The sequence below is a fragment of the Hyaena hyaena genome, unplaced genomic scaffold (assembly GCF_003009895.1).
Source record: "Hyaena hyaena isolate Hyena2069 unplaced genomic scaffold, ASM300989v1 scaffold_1279, whole genome shotgun sequence".
In the NCBI taxonomy this organism is placed as follows: Eukaryota; Metazoa; Chordata; class Mammalia; order Carnivora; family Hyaenidae; genus Hyaena; species Hyaena hyaena.
The window spans coordinates 346,114-359,006 of record NW_024081909.1 but is presented as its reverse complement, the minus strand read 5'-3'; the positions used below and the strand labels follow the sequence as shown (position 1 = coordinate 359,006).

At 58.6% G+C, this 12,893-nt stretch overlaps 2 protein-coding genes across 2 annotated transcripts; one reads left to right on the top strand and one right to left on the bottom strand.

Moving 5' to 3' along the window:
• The first annotated feature begins 4,377 nt into the window (after window positions 1-4,377).
• On the top strand, window positions 4,378-6,536 carry NDUFA4L2 (NDUFA4 mitochondrial complex associated like 2). The gene is made up of 4 exons (XM_039223129.1): window positions 4,378-4,439; window positions 4,752-4,840; window positions 5,635-5,695; window positions 5,814-6,536. The coding sequence occupies exons 1-4, from the start codon at window positions 4,383-4,385 to the stop codon at window positions 5,868-5,870; spliced, it is 264 nt and encodes an 87-aa protein (XP_039079060.1). The 5' UTR covers window positions 4,378-4,382; the 3' UTR covers window positions 5,871-6,536.
• A 206-nt stretch (window positions 6,537-6,742) lies between these two features.
• Window positions 6,743-12,628, bottom strand: SHMT2 (serine hydroxymethyltransferase 2). The gene is made up of 12 exons (XM_039223128.1): window positions 12,524-12,628; window positions 11,345-11,542; window positions 9,827-9,906; window positions 9,446-9,646; window positions 9,053-9,134; window positions 8,836-8,958; window positions 8,571-8,710; window positions 8,057-8,222; window positions 7,767-7,866; window positions 7,524-7,679; window positions 7,335-7,442; window positions 6,743-7,215 (listed from the first exon to the last, which is right to left on the bottom strand). Exons 1-12 carry the CDS (start codon window positions 12,554-12,556, stop codon window positions 7,088-7,090), a joined length of 1,515 nt encoding a protein of 504 aa, XP_039079059.1. The 5' UTR covers window positions 12,557-12,628; the 3' UTR covers window positions 6,743-7,087.
• Between the last annotated feature and the right edge of the window lie 265 nt (window positions 12,629-12,893).

Sequence of the window (12,893 nt, the reverse complement as noted above, 5' to 3'; positions counted from 1 at the left end):
TGCTGGGGTTGGGACTGGCGGATTGGCTGTTGTTTGTCAGAGTGGCCCAACGTGTGCACCACCCACCCTAGGAGCCAAGGAAGGAAGCTAGCAGTCAGTCAAGCAGGGGAGCAGGGTCCACAGCCCCAGGCACTCCCTGTCACCAATACCTCATTATGTGGCTAGGCTAACAAGGCCTGCTTTTGGGACCCCAGCGACCTCTCTGCCACACTCTACCACTGGAGGGCACAGACAACAGCTGCTGTATATGTGTGAGTGCGAACCTCTGAATGTGTGTGGGTTGGTGGAGGACTGTGTCCCTGGAGATTATGGGTGTCTATGCCTCTGGTGTGTAGTGTGGTGTGTGCGTGTGTCTGTGCGCGCGCGCGCTCCCTGAGCTGTGAGGTGCGTATATTAGAGCACAAAGAGTAATGTATGTTGTTGGTATGTGTGCCCCTGGTGTGTGTCCGTGCCCCTAAGTATGTATTTGTCAGTCTTGTCCCCATTCGCTCCAACTCAACCTCTATAATTTTTGTCTGGCTTAGCCCCTGGGTGTCTAGGTGTGCATACGTGCTCTGGCGTGTCTGTGTGCCTGTACAATCTTCACGCCTGGGTGTGCCCCGGTGTGGGCATTTCTGCGTGTCTCTGCCTGCAGGACTGTGTATGTGTGAATCAGGAAGAGCCGCCGGTGAGTGTGTATTGCTCTGGCGTCTCCGCCTGCAGGTGTGTGTATCTCCGTGACAGTGCGTGGGCGTGTGCCTGGGTGTGAGCCGCGCGACAGCGTGTATTCGAATGACAGTGTGACGCACGCGCGCTCCTGTGTGTGTGTGTGTGTGTGTGTGTGTGTGTGTGTGTGTGTGCGCGCGCGCGCGCGCGCCTGGGTGAGTCTCCCGCACCCGCCCCTTCCTCTCCCCATTTCTATTCCTCTCTCCTCTCCGGGCGGGCTTGGCTCCGCCGTCCGCATCATCTCCATCCATTATTGAAGAAACAGCCGCGTCCGCTCCAATCACATCAACACCCCCGCCCCCCTCCGTTCCGCTCGCCCCGCGGCCCCTCTGGGTGCTGGGGAGGGGGGAGCTGCGGCGCGGCGGGGGCGCCGGGCAGGAGCGGACTCGTGACCCTGTGCCCCGAGCCGGGCCAGGCACCGGGACGCCTGGGTCCCCGGCGGAGAGCGCTTTGCATAAACAGATGGCGCGGGCGTCTTTGTCTCGCTCGTTCGCTCACCGCGCAGCTCCCAGCTCCGCGGCTGTCTGGCTGATGCAATCATGATCATCTCTCGGAGCCTCGGGACCCGGCGCCCTTAATAGCGGTAGAGGGGGTCAGGGGCTCCGGGGCTCCCGAGCAGATGCTGGCACTGTGTCTTCCCTCCCGGGCGCCCCCTCCACGCCCCACAGCTGCAGAGGATAGACGGAGGCCGCGCAGAGGTGACGGGCATGTGGAGGTGACCGGGAAGTGGACTCCGGGCAGTGCCCTGAGGTGTCCCCAGGCTGTCTCGTTCGACTGCTGCAGCCCCCCAGGGGCAGCAAGCCAGAGAATAGTAATAGAACTGGGGGGATGGGAAGGGGCAGAGAGAGACAGAGACAGACAGGCATTTGTAAAGAGAGACGCAGAGGGTAGAGAGATGTAGAGGGAAGGAGAGACAAACACAGAGAGACACAGAAACAGATGCAGAGGGACAAAGCCTGGTAGAGAGAGCTGCAGAGGGAGAGACAGACAGACACGGCCAGAATGATAAGGAAGAGAGACACCGACATACATACACAGACACAGAAAGACAGACAGGGCCTGACGAATAAAGAGGCAGAAAGAAGGGCAGCCAGAGACTGGGGTTGGCAGGGTCAGAGAGCAGAGGGCAGTTTTAGGGCGGGGACCCAGCTTCGGGCGTCTGGAGAGGACCAGTTGCGCAAAAAGGACCAGCCTGAACTCGTGGTGCCCCCCTCCCCTCCAGAGCAGGCGAGGCAGGAGATGGCCCATTCCCTCTCCGCACCTGCCCCTGGGTCCCCCTCACACCCTCGAAGAGGGAAGGCTGAGGGACCCAGTCCCTTGGCGGCGGGAGTGGCAGGCGCATCAGGCGGGACGTGGACGGACACTCCAGGCACCGACTTACCTGGCTGAAAGCTGTGGGGCGCAGAGCCTGCGCGACCCGATAGGGGGCGCCCGAGGCATCTCCCCTGAGAGCTTGGGAGCAGCTCAACCTCCAGGGGGCGCCCCGCGCCCTCAACCCCTGTAGCCAGCTCGCTCCGCCCAGCCCAGCTGCTTTTGACAAGCGGTGCAGCCAGCCGGCGGATTAGTGTCCTGGCGCGATTTCGCGTTCAGAATCTGATTCCCACGGGACCCCCGCACGCCCCAGGCCACGCCTAATCCGCAGCTAATGACTTCAGAGGTTCCTCACCCGGCGCGATCAGCGTGGCCTGAGTCCTTCTGATTGGAAAATGCGGGAAAGTGGGGAGACATGGCATCCGGAACTCACGGAGTTCTGAGTCCCAGCTCGGCCCCAGAGATCACGATAGAGAAATGCGAGGGGGCTAAGAAGTAGGGTCAGGGATCAGAGACTGGCAACAGAAACGGGTGCAGGATCAAAGAGCCCTGGCGAGGCCACAGCAGAAGCAAAAATAAGGAAATAAGGCGCTTGGAAAGGGGGTGGCGGCCCACGGCAGGAGGGACAGCGGCGTCTCTAGGATAGCGGCGGGACAGTGTCCGGAACGAGCTAGACCCTGATCACCAAAACTCTCAAGAAATGGCACAGGAGCGTGGGTGAGGCCAGGAGAAGCAAAGGGGCGCGGCGCAGGGGCCAGACGTCCCTCTTGGCGTCCTGGCGCCCCAGCTGTGCCATACAGAGCCAGATGTACAGCCCAGATGTGCTGCCCCTGGAGTTCGAGCTCCGGGATTAATTTTTAGTCCCAGAGACTGGAGGGCTGGGGGACATGAGTGACAGGACACTCCACTCCCTGGCCTGGCCCCGGAGGTACGGGTACTCTGGGAAGGCCAGGTTCTGCTCTGCTCCAGGTTCTGACATCCCATCAGTCCCCCTCCTCCGCGCCCCCCCCCAACACACATCGCAGCGAGTCTCTGTCTCTTTGTTCTCGCCGTGTCTCTGACACTTTATCTCATTATCCGCCGGAGGGAGGCGGAGAGCTGGGGACCCCGCAGCCTAATTACAGCCGCGCTTGTCAGTGCAGGGGGCGGGGGAGGTATCAGCGCCGTGAAAGGGAGGGGCCCCCAGGAAGGGTCGCTTCCTTCCCCGTACCCCACCCCCCAGAGGTGGGTGCACAGCTCTCGCCTGGCCACGCTGCCACAGGGCTCTGGAGGGGAGAAGTCAGGGAGCTCTGCGGGATTAGGCTGAGAGGTGGGAGGGAGGAGGGAGGGAGGATGGAAGTTAGCTCGGCAGTGGGGAGAGGTGGTTAGGATGAGGTACCTGCGTCCCTAAGACCCCAATTCCCCGAAGATGGTGGCGGTGAGCTTTGCCACCCTAAAAGCTGGCTGATAGCTAAATTGGCTGCAGAAAGGGAGGCAATGGTTCTGCGCTTCTATCTCTGTGTGTCTTGTTCTCTTTCCTCCTTCACCATCTTTTCTATCTCTCCTTGACTATTTCCCTCACCCCATTCTCTTCCTCTCTATCACAGCCAGAGCAGAGACTGGACTCCTTTGGTGGCTCCGACTTCACCCCTACTGGAAGTAGGCAAAGCAAGCAAGGCTATCAACCCCCCCCCCTAAAAAAAAACCTTTGAAAACGGATTTATTCTATCCTGAGCAAGGTTTAAACATTCTCCTGGCCTCCAAACACTATTCCAGGCCAACCACAACACAACTGGTAGAACTACCCAGGACGAGAGGAGGAGGGACCGCTTTAGTGCTGTGGGTCTGTCTGTCCCTCTCCTCCCACTACACTGTGGAGGGAGACTGAACTAGGGCCCTCGGGATCTGCTAGCTCTAGGGGTGTCAGGGAGGTGTTTCAGATGCCCTCACTAGTCCCTGGCCCCTCTGCCCCCACCCCCACCCCCGGGAACACTCCACCCTCTGCACTTAGATTACAAGTCTGTCTGCCTGACTCCCTGTCCCATGGTGAATCCTGCTCCCTACCTCTGGACCCTTCCTTAATGAGTCTTTTGGTCAAAGCCTGTGAAGTCTCTCTCTCAGGCCAGCCCCAAGCCCCGGGGATGATGGTGTGCCCTGTGCCAGGGTGCGGGCATCTGGAGGAGTGGAGGAGCCGAAAGCCCTCTGCTCCCCGCCAGTTCTCCGGCTCTGAGCCCGGAACTGCGCGAGCAAGAGATGAGTGGGGGCGGGGTGCGCCTGCCGAAGCGGGCCGGGCTGGGCTGGGCTGACCCCTCCCCAGCCGGGGGCGGGACCCCAAGAGGAGCGAGGGAGCAGAGAGGCTGGAGAACATAAGACACAGGAGAGGCGATATGGCGGGAACGAGTATCGGGGCCCGCTTCTACCGGCAGATCAAGAGACATCCCGCGGTGAGTTGGGTCCCCAGAGCCACTGTATCTAACTCCTAATTCTCTCGCTTCCCCGACGGTCCTTAACTCTCCCTCTTGCCCAGTTCCCCCATTGCTCCTAAGCTTTTTCCAGCGTGCCCTCAATCTATTCCTGCATTATGCCCCGTGTCTCTTGACTCCACCTTGGACCTGCTCGCGGTGGGGTGAGGGAGACGAAGGCTGGCAGTGTGGTGTGGAAGGTTCCAGGTCCCCTCTCCCAGCAGGGAGGGAGCGCCAGCCCCGGGACTGCGGGGGAGGGGGTGACACTGAAAGCGCCCTCCGTCTTCTCCGCAGCTCATCCCGATGATCGGCTTCATTGGTCTGGGAATGGGCAGTGCTGCGCTGTACTTGCTGAGACTCGCCCTGCGCAGCCCCGACGTCTGGTAAAAGCAGGGGGCCTGGGTGCGGCTAGATAGGGTAGGAACGCAAGGGCCTCTCGAAAACAGTGCGAAAGGGTAGTCCTAGCAGGGATTCCCAGGCAGCACACCTGCGTCTGCACCGCCGGCGACTCGGGGCTGGAGCCTGCTCCTGGCCTGGGAGGCCCCGGCCTTTCCTCCCACCCACCCGACCACTCAACTCCTCGGGGCCCCAGACTCGACCCGCTTTGGGCTGCGGAACCCGCACGACTCCCGGCCGGGTTGCCATGGCGACGCGCTGGCCGGCGGGCGGCCTTTGGGTGCCTCCACCTACCAGCCAACGTGCTGGGGGGTGTGGCCGGGTGAGCTGCTAGGGGCGCCTTTGAGGCTGGGGCGGCGCAGAGACTCGAAGCCCCACCGGAGGCGGCGGGGGAGTGGGGCTTCTCTGGTGATCGTCAGGAGCATCTAAAGCGTTATTGGAATTTGAGGCACATCGCTGAAACCTCAGCCCCCAGATTCCCACCGTTCTACTCTGGGGGGTGGGGAGTTAACCTGGGGTGGCAAGGAGCAGGGGGTAAGCCCTGGACCGGGTTGGGTTGTCAGTCCGCCACCTGGCCCCATACTGACAGTGGTGACAGCCTTCTTGTTTCACTCATCAGCACCTGCTAACATGCCCCCTCCTCTGTCAGTCTCTGGGACATGGGACCCCCAGGGTAGGATGGGGGTGCTGAGGTGAAGGCAGAGACCCTGTGTGTCACCGTAGGCATCAGAGTCCTAGCTTCCGGAGAGGAAATCCTAACCTTCCCCCTCCCTCTCTCTAGCTGGGACAGAAAGAACAATCCGGAGCCCTGGAACCGCCTGAGCCCCAATGACCAATACAAGGTATCCCCCGGTGGCTCTAGGGCTGCTCCTCCACCCATCCTCGGTCCCAGGACCACCCTCCCCACCCCAGGCCACAAAGGGAGGCGTGGGGCCCTCAGTGCCCCTTTCCCTCCTACAGTTTCTTGCAGTTTCCACCGACTATAAGAAGCTGAAGAAGGACCGGCCAGACTTCTGAGCTCGCTGGGGTGCAAGGTGGAAGTAAACCACTCTCAGCCAGCCGAGTCATTTCCTCCACTCTCTGCCCGTCCCCCCCCCCGCCCCCCCCCCGCCACCAGGGCGCCACTCTAGCCACCCTGTCCAGCTGCTGCTTACACAGGCTTGGTTCCCACAGGAGGGGAGGCAGCTCCCCACCCCCTTCCCTTGCTCCCAGCAGCGGAAGCGCCTCTGACCCTCAGCCGGAATCCCACGAGGGGGAGGAGGAGTTACACAGGGGGTTGACCCAAAAGGCTGAGCCAGCCCCTCTGTCCCCCTACCCAGGCCTTACAGGGTGTGGCTCAGGCTACGTGTTGAGCGTGGCCAACGTGAGCCAAGAGCAAGCAGAGGCCTCTCGGTGCCAAGTGACGTGGCGCGCCCCACGTTAGCCCAGGCTCCAGGCGCCAGCGCAGGGGCGGTGCTGCTCTGGCTCGACCAGGCTCGTTGCCTGCCGTCCTGCCAGGCCTGGATGAGGGACCTCCTCGCTCCTTCCTCCTCGTGCCCAAGCCCGCTGCCTCCCACGCCAACAGGCATCCCCTCCCGCCGCCTCGCACCTGGGCCTCCCCCTGCCATTCTGCCCCTCCCTTGCTCCCCCTCGAGTCCCCTGGGATCAAACAGAAGCAGCCGTGGGCAAAATACAATTTCATTTAACAAATTGAATTTGCTGCGCCTGCTAATCACGTCTGGTGTCGGCTCTGATCAGAGACAGAGAAAGGAGGCTGCAGCCCCGGGGGGGGTCCTTGTGGTGGTGGTGGTGGTGGTGGTGGTGGTGGTAGGGAAGGGAGGAACACACTGAGGGAGAGGAGTCACTACCTGGCCCAGGGGACCCCTCCCACAGTAATAGGAGAGCTCAAGGCAGGTTAGCATTTTATTAGATAAAAACAGAAAGGCGGCACCTACCCACCCCTTCCTCTGGCTCTCACAAGGGCGACTCCTCCCTCTCCAAGTAAGAGCAAGGAGTCTAGAACACTGAAATAATGGAAGAGTTCAGGGCAGAAGGCCCCAGGCCTCCTCTTTCTAAGTCTTGTTACCAAAAAAAAAAAATCTTCTCAGCTATGAAGTCCAGAATATACCTGGCTCTTCCCCTAAGTGGGAGGCTTTCTCCCCTAGCAAAAAATGGAAAGACAGTCATTCTCCATTGGTCCAGGTAGACAGAAGGAGAATAACTTTCAGTCTGTGGGCCTCATCTCCTAGGTGCTCTCAGCGCTCATCAAAACCAGGCATGGGGAAGGCCCTGGCAAACTGCTCTACCCGTTGCCTGAGGTCGGCCAGCCGATGACTTGTTTCTGGGTCCTTGAGCAGGAAGGACTTGAAATCCTGGAGTTTGGCTAGAGGGGGATGAGGAACAAAGCAGTCAGAACTTCAGGGAAGGCAGTCAGATGAAGCCAGGGAAGGGGCAGATAGGGAATGTAAACCAGCTGGCTCAGGAAGGGTCTTGCCCACTCACCAGTCTTGCTCTTCACCTCCAAGCCAATGTTGACCCCTTCATCTATAAAGTCCACAACTCTCCGGAAGTCATCCTCACGGAACTGTCGAGAGGTCAAGGCTGGGGCCCCTGGGAGACAGGGAGAAAGGGATCAGCATAGCCCAGGCCCACCTGGCAGCCATCCTCCCTTCCTCAAACCTCAGGTCTCACCGAGCCGCAGGCCCCCAGGTGTGATGGCACTTCTGTCGCCAGGACAGGTGTTCTTGTTGGCTGTGATGGACACAAGTTCCAGCACCCGCTCAGCTCGAGCTCCGTCCAGCCCCTTGGGCCGCAGGTCCACCAGCACTAGGTGATTGTCGGTGCCACCTAAGGGGAGGGACAGTAGGCAAGGAAAGGTGAGTTCTAGGCCTCCGTCTGAGGCTCCAGAGGCTCTCACCCACCCCCCTGGCTCACCAGACACGAGCGAGTAGCCTCGCTCTAGCAGGGCATCAGCCATGGCCTGAGCATTCTTCAGAACCTGCAGGGCGTACTCCCGGAACATGGGGGTACAGGCCTGGAGACGGGACAGTAGAACCTGTGACCACAAGCCCTACCCCTTCCACTCCTCCACTTCCACCACAGTTGTTGACCCCAGCCCTGACCCATCCTGGCACTTCCCTTCCATCAGCTCCAACCCAGTCAGCACAGAACAGGGTCTAAGCCTCCAGCCCAGTCCCCTCCCCCCCAATAGTAGGCTTCCCAACCTGCTTTAGGGCCACAGCCACTGCAGCAATGGCATGGTTGTGGGGCCCCCCCTGCAGGGATGGGAACACGGCAAAATTGATTCGGTCCTCAAATGTGTAAGGGATCTCCCGGCCAGTCTTGGGGTCCACAGCCTGTGTCCCCTTCCGGTAGAAGATGAGTCCTGACCTGTGTGGGTGGTAGGTGATCAGAATTCAAGTTACAAAAAAAAAAAATAAGGGAGGAAAAAAGCAGGGAAAGCTGCCTGGCCTGGACCCACTGAGCTCTCAGAGTCTACCTCAGTTGGGCCAGGGTGTAAGACTCCAGTGATCAAGGAGAGGAGCCCCTCACTCCCACCCCCAAATCCCCTAAAAGGGAACTGCCACCATGGGCAAGAGAAGGAGAGTCATCACAGACTGGGCAAAAATCTTCAGGGTTCCAGGTGAGAATGAACTCTTCTCAGATCCAGCCCAACAGTGCCCCTAGAGTAGGCGTGGAGGCAGAGAAAGGCAAGGCCTGACCTCAGGGGAGCCTGACCTGGCCCCTCGAAGGGTCTTGTGAGTGGTGGTGGTGACAACATCCGCATGCTTGAAAGGTGAGGGGATCACCTTGGCAGCCACCAGGCCACTGATGTGGGCCATGTCTGCCAGCAGGTGTGCCTTGACCTCATCACACACCTGGGCAGGTACAGAGACAGGCCTTAGCCTGGGGAGGGCCCAGACAGGCCTCCCCAAGGCCACCCCCCCTTCCAAAATCTCCCCACCACCCTGGGAAGTGACTGGTACTCCAGCCCTCCACTGACCTCTCTCATGCGGGCGTAGTCAATGAGGCGGGCATAGGCACTGGTACCAGCGATAATGAGCCGCGGTCGGAAAAGCCGAGCAGTCAGTGCCAGCTGGTCATAGTCGATGAGGCCGGTTTGGGGCTGGGGGGACAAACAAAAAGCTAAAGCCCTGAGATGGAAGCAGGGCAGCCCCTCACTTGCCCTAGGAGAGGGCCACAGAGGCCCTAGCACTCACATTTAACTTATAGGGCATAGACTCAAAGAAAATGGATGTGGCCGAGATCCGCTTGACATCAGACATGTAGCCATGAGTAAGACTGGAAAGGGACAGAATGATAAAGACACCTTCAGAAACGAGTAACTCCCAGACGTAGCCACTTGCTTCCTGCCCAGCACCAGAGGCCTCTGTCCCTGGAACACTGCTCCTACTGTGTGCAACCCTCACTGCTCAGTCCATTCCGTGGTGAGCACAGGTTACTCGGATCTTCTCATCCTCATCCACTGACTTGTGGGGCAGGGAGAGGCCTGCATGTGCCACCTGTGTGGCACACAGTAGGTGTTCAATAAAAACTCCTTTCCCATGCCCATCCTGCCCACCAAGCCCGGCACCCACTGCATCCATACTCACTGGCCCCCATCAGGCAAATCCAGCCCCATGATTCGGTCATGAGGCTGCAGAAGGGCTGTATAGGCGGCCAGGTTAGCCGGAGAGCCAGAGTACGGCTGGACATTGACTCCCCACTGTGCAGGATCCAGGTCAAAGGCCTCCAAGGCCCGGCGCTGACACAGCAGCTCAATTTCATCCACCACCTCTGCTCCTCCATAGTATCTGCCATGGAGACGGGGTGTACATCAGGGCATATGGAAAGGGCTCCCCAATCCCCCTCAATCAGCAGCGAAGGGCTGGGAAGGCCACTCCTCTGTACACACTGGGAGGTACACGCAGGTGCCCCCCACTGGGAGCACCATCCCCGAGGCTGCCCTCCAGTCCGCTGGTACCAACCCTCACCTCTTGCCAGGATAACCCTCCGAGTACTTGTTGTTCAGACAGGACCCCAAGGCCTCCAACGCAGCTCGGCTGCAGAAGTTCTGGGGTAAGGGGGAGTGGGGGGTATTGTCAGAAGGTACTGAGCCCCTTTCCCTAGAGCCCCCCCACAGCCCTGCCCTGTCAGAGCCCTGGGCACCAGGGAGGAACCGGGCTCTACAGAAACCTCTATTCATTCAGTGTTTGCTGTCAGGCCTCAAGAAAGGCCGAGGAAGCATCCTGAGAAACCTAGCTGCCGTGGTAGGTGTCCCCAGCAGGGCCACCTACCTGTCCACTTGAACCTGTGCTTCCAGGCTCCGCTTTCCTCTTGGGAAGGGGGAGGAACCAGACTACAGTACAGGGGCCCCAGAAAGCTTTGGAAGCTCTCCAATGTCCCCATCCCACAATCCAGACTGCTCCACCTTTTCTTCAGAGGACAGTAAGAAGACAAAGAGGAGCACCTAGATGGCTCAGTCAGTTAAGCATCTGACCCTTGATTTCAGCTCAGGTCATGACCTCACAGTTTGTGGGATTGAGCCCCGTGTCCGGCTCCAAGCTGGGAGATGAGTGTGAAGCCTGCTTGCGATTCTTTCTCTCATCCTCTCTGTCCCTCCCCCACTTGCACAGGAGCTCTCCCTTTTTCTCTCTCAAAATAAATAAACTTAAAAAAGGGGTGCCTAGGGGCACCTGGATGGCTCAGTCGGTTAAGCATCTGACTTTGGCTCAGGTCATGATCTCACGGTTTGTGGGTTCGAGCCCCGCATCAGGCTCTGTGCTGACAGCGAGCTCAGAGCCTGGAGCCTGTTTCAGATTCTGTATCTCCCTCTCTGACCCTCCCCTGTTCATGCTGTCTCCCTCTCTCTCTCAGAAATACATAAAACATAAAAAAAAAAAAAAAAATTTTTAAATAAGGAAAAAAAAGGGGGGTGTGCCTAGGTGGCTTAGTCGGTTGAGTGTCCAACTTCAGCTCAGGTCATGATCTCACAGCTCTTGAGTCCTAGTCCCGCATCGGGCTCTGTGCTGACAGCTTGGACCCTGGAGCCTTCTTCACGTTCTGTGTCTCCCACTCTCTCTGCCCTCCCCCCGCTCACACTCTGTCTCTCTCTTTCTCAAAAGATAAACATTAAAAATACTTTTTAAAAACTTAAAAAAAAAACATGGGGTGCCTGGGTGGCACAGTCAGTAAGTGTCTGACTCTTGACTTCGGCTCAGGTTATGAGCTCATGTTTGTGAGCTCAAACCCCACATCAGGCTGTGCACTGACAGCACAGAGATCACTTGGGATTCTGTCTCCCTCTCTCTCTGCTCCTCCCCTGCTCCTTCACTCTCTCTCTCTCAAATAAATAAACATTTTTAAAATGCTAAAAGAAGAATACAAGGAGATAAGACCCAGCAGGAAGGCCCGGAATCTGAAAGGTACATCTGTAGAAATAGCAGTAAGATGACCCATTACTTCCTGCACCCATTGCGGCCCATGCCGTGGTCCCTCTACCCAAACCCCACCTCTGAGGCAATGAGCTCCAGGCCACGACACTGCCTGTCCTTCTCCCTCTGCAGCAGCTCCCACATCTCAGGGTCACTGTCCGATAGACTCTCTTGGCCTGTCCAGCCCCTGGTTGTTTCTCCAGTCTGGGTCTGGGCCACCTCACTGTGTTGACACCGTATGGCCATCCTGCCCAGCTGACCACATCTCTGCAGAGACTAAGAGAGGAAAAACCAGGATAAAATAAAAAATACCAAATAGTCTCCCACCCACCCTCAGCCATGCTTATCAGGCTTTCTGGCTCCAAACCTAGCAGCCAGTTGTCCAAACAGCCTTTTCCAATTCTCATCACTCCCACCTCCTCCTTCGAAGGCCAGTTCTAGAGCCAAGGTTGAGGTCAATGTCCAAGGGGTGGTTCTGAGTCAGTCCATTCACCTCACCTCAGAATTTCCCTCCACCTCGACCCATGAATCACTCTGCAAAGCCACAGGGCAAAGTCTGCCCTCTGGAAACCCATGTCTTTGGAATTCAGGGGCAGTCCATTGAGGTTCCAGAATCTTCTCAACCCACAAGCACAAAAGGGTCTTCCCGTAGGGCCTCCATGGCACTCAGGGGAGAGGAGGCTGAATTGGAAAAGGGTTCAGGCAATATGCTGCAGAGGTGGTTTCCGGAGCAATGGAAGTGACAGAGTAGACCTCTGGTAGACTCTGGGAAAAGGGGGATGGTTGGGGAGCCTGCTGGCAGGGAACCCAAAACCGACATCCTGTCCTGTGCCCACCACGTTCCCACCTCCTTCCAGCCCATAGAGCCGAGGGGCCCCTGATGTAAGCAGTGGGGCCAGGTTGCATCATCTGCAGGGCTCAGAACTGGCAGGAAAGACTCAGCTCGCCGTTCCCAGCCAGGAACCCCACTCGTCCGCCAGGGTTCACGGTGCGGTTCTCTCCCCTAATGCCACGTGAAATGGGCGGTCGCAGGCCCTGGGGCGTCTGGTTGCCAGAATGCGGAGGGGCCCCAGTTACACCGCGGGCACTGGGGGGCGGGGGGTTCTCAAGGATTCCCTAGTTGCACGTCTGCTCCCCGAGGACCAAAACCACGTGCGTGGAAAAGCCAGGAGAACCCCAGAGTTTGTGAAAGGGAACAGGCGTAGGAGGGGAGCTTGCTTTCTATTGGTCACCCAATCTCCGAAGCCCCATTCTTACCCGAGTCGCCCAGAGCAAAGAGAAGGGAAGCATCGCAACCGGAGGTCGCAGGAGGTCCAGCCACCAACTCTGACCGGGGGACGCAAAGGGTAGGAAGACGACTGATCTTAGAGCGCATGCGCGAGAACGGCCCGGGAAGCCACCGAATTAAGGGGAGAGATCTACGCATGCGTGAGGTGGCCCCTTTACGGTCTCTTGGGAATTGTAGTTTTTACCCAGTTCTTCCGCTTCAGTTCTCCATGTGTAGACCATGGTCAGAGGCTTTCGCCTGAAAGAAAAGGGATCCAGTGCCGCCCCATCTCCTCACTGTCTTGAAGCTTGTGTGTACACTGTGTTGAAGCTTGTGTGTGTGTGTGTGTGTGTGTGTGTG

What these genes read in the sequence shown, in the direction of transcription:
- NDUFA4L2 (XM_039223129.1), top strand. Translation starts at nt 4,383, where the DNA reads ATGGCGGGAACGAGTATCGGGGCCCGCTTCTACCGGCAGATCAAGAGA. An exon ending in AGATCAAGAGACATCCCGCG is followed by an intron (nt 4,440 to 4,751) that starts GTGAGTTGGGTC and finishes TCTTCTCCGCAG; the next exon opens with CTCATCCCGATGATCGGCTT. An exon ending in GCCCCAATGACCAATACAAG is followed by an intron (nt 5,696 to 5,813) that starts GTATCCCCCGGT and finishes TCCCTCCTACAG; the next exon opens with TTTCTTGCAGTTTCCACCGA.
- SHMT2 (XM_039223128.1), bottom strand. Translation starts at nt 12,556, where the DNA reads ATGCTTCCCTTCTCTTTGCTCTGGGCGACTCGG. An exon ending in ACTACGCCCGCATGAGAGAG is followed by an intron (nt 8,711 to 8,835) that starts GTCAGTGGAGGG and finishes GTACCTGCCCAG; the next exon opens with GTGTGTGATGAGGTCAAGGC. An exon ending in TGGCTGTGGCCCTAAAGCAG is followed by an intron (nt 7,867 to 8,056) that starts GTTGGGAAGCCT and finishes TCCCGTCTCCAG; the next exon opens with GCCTGTACCCCCATGTTCCG.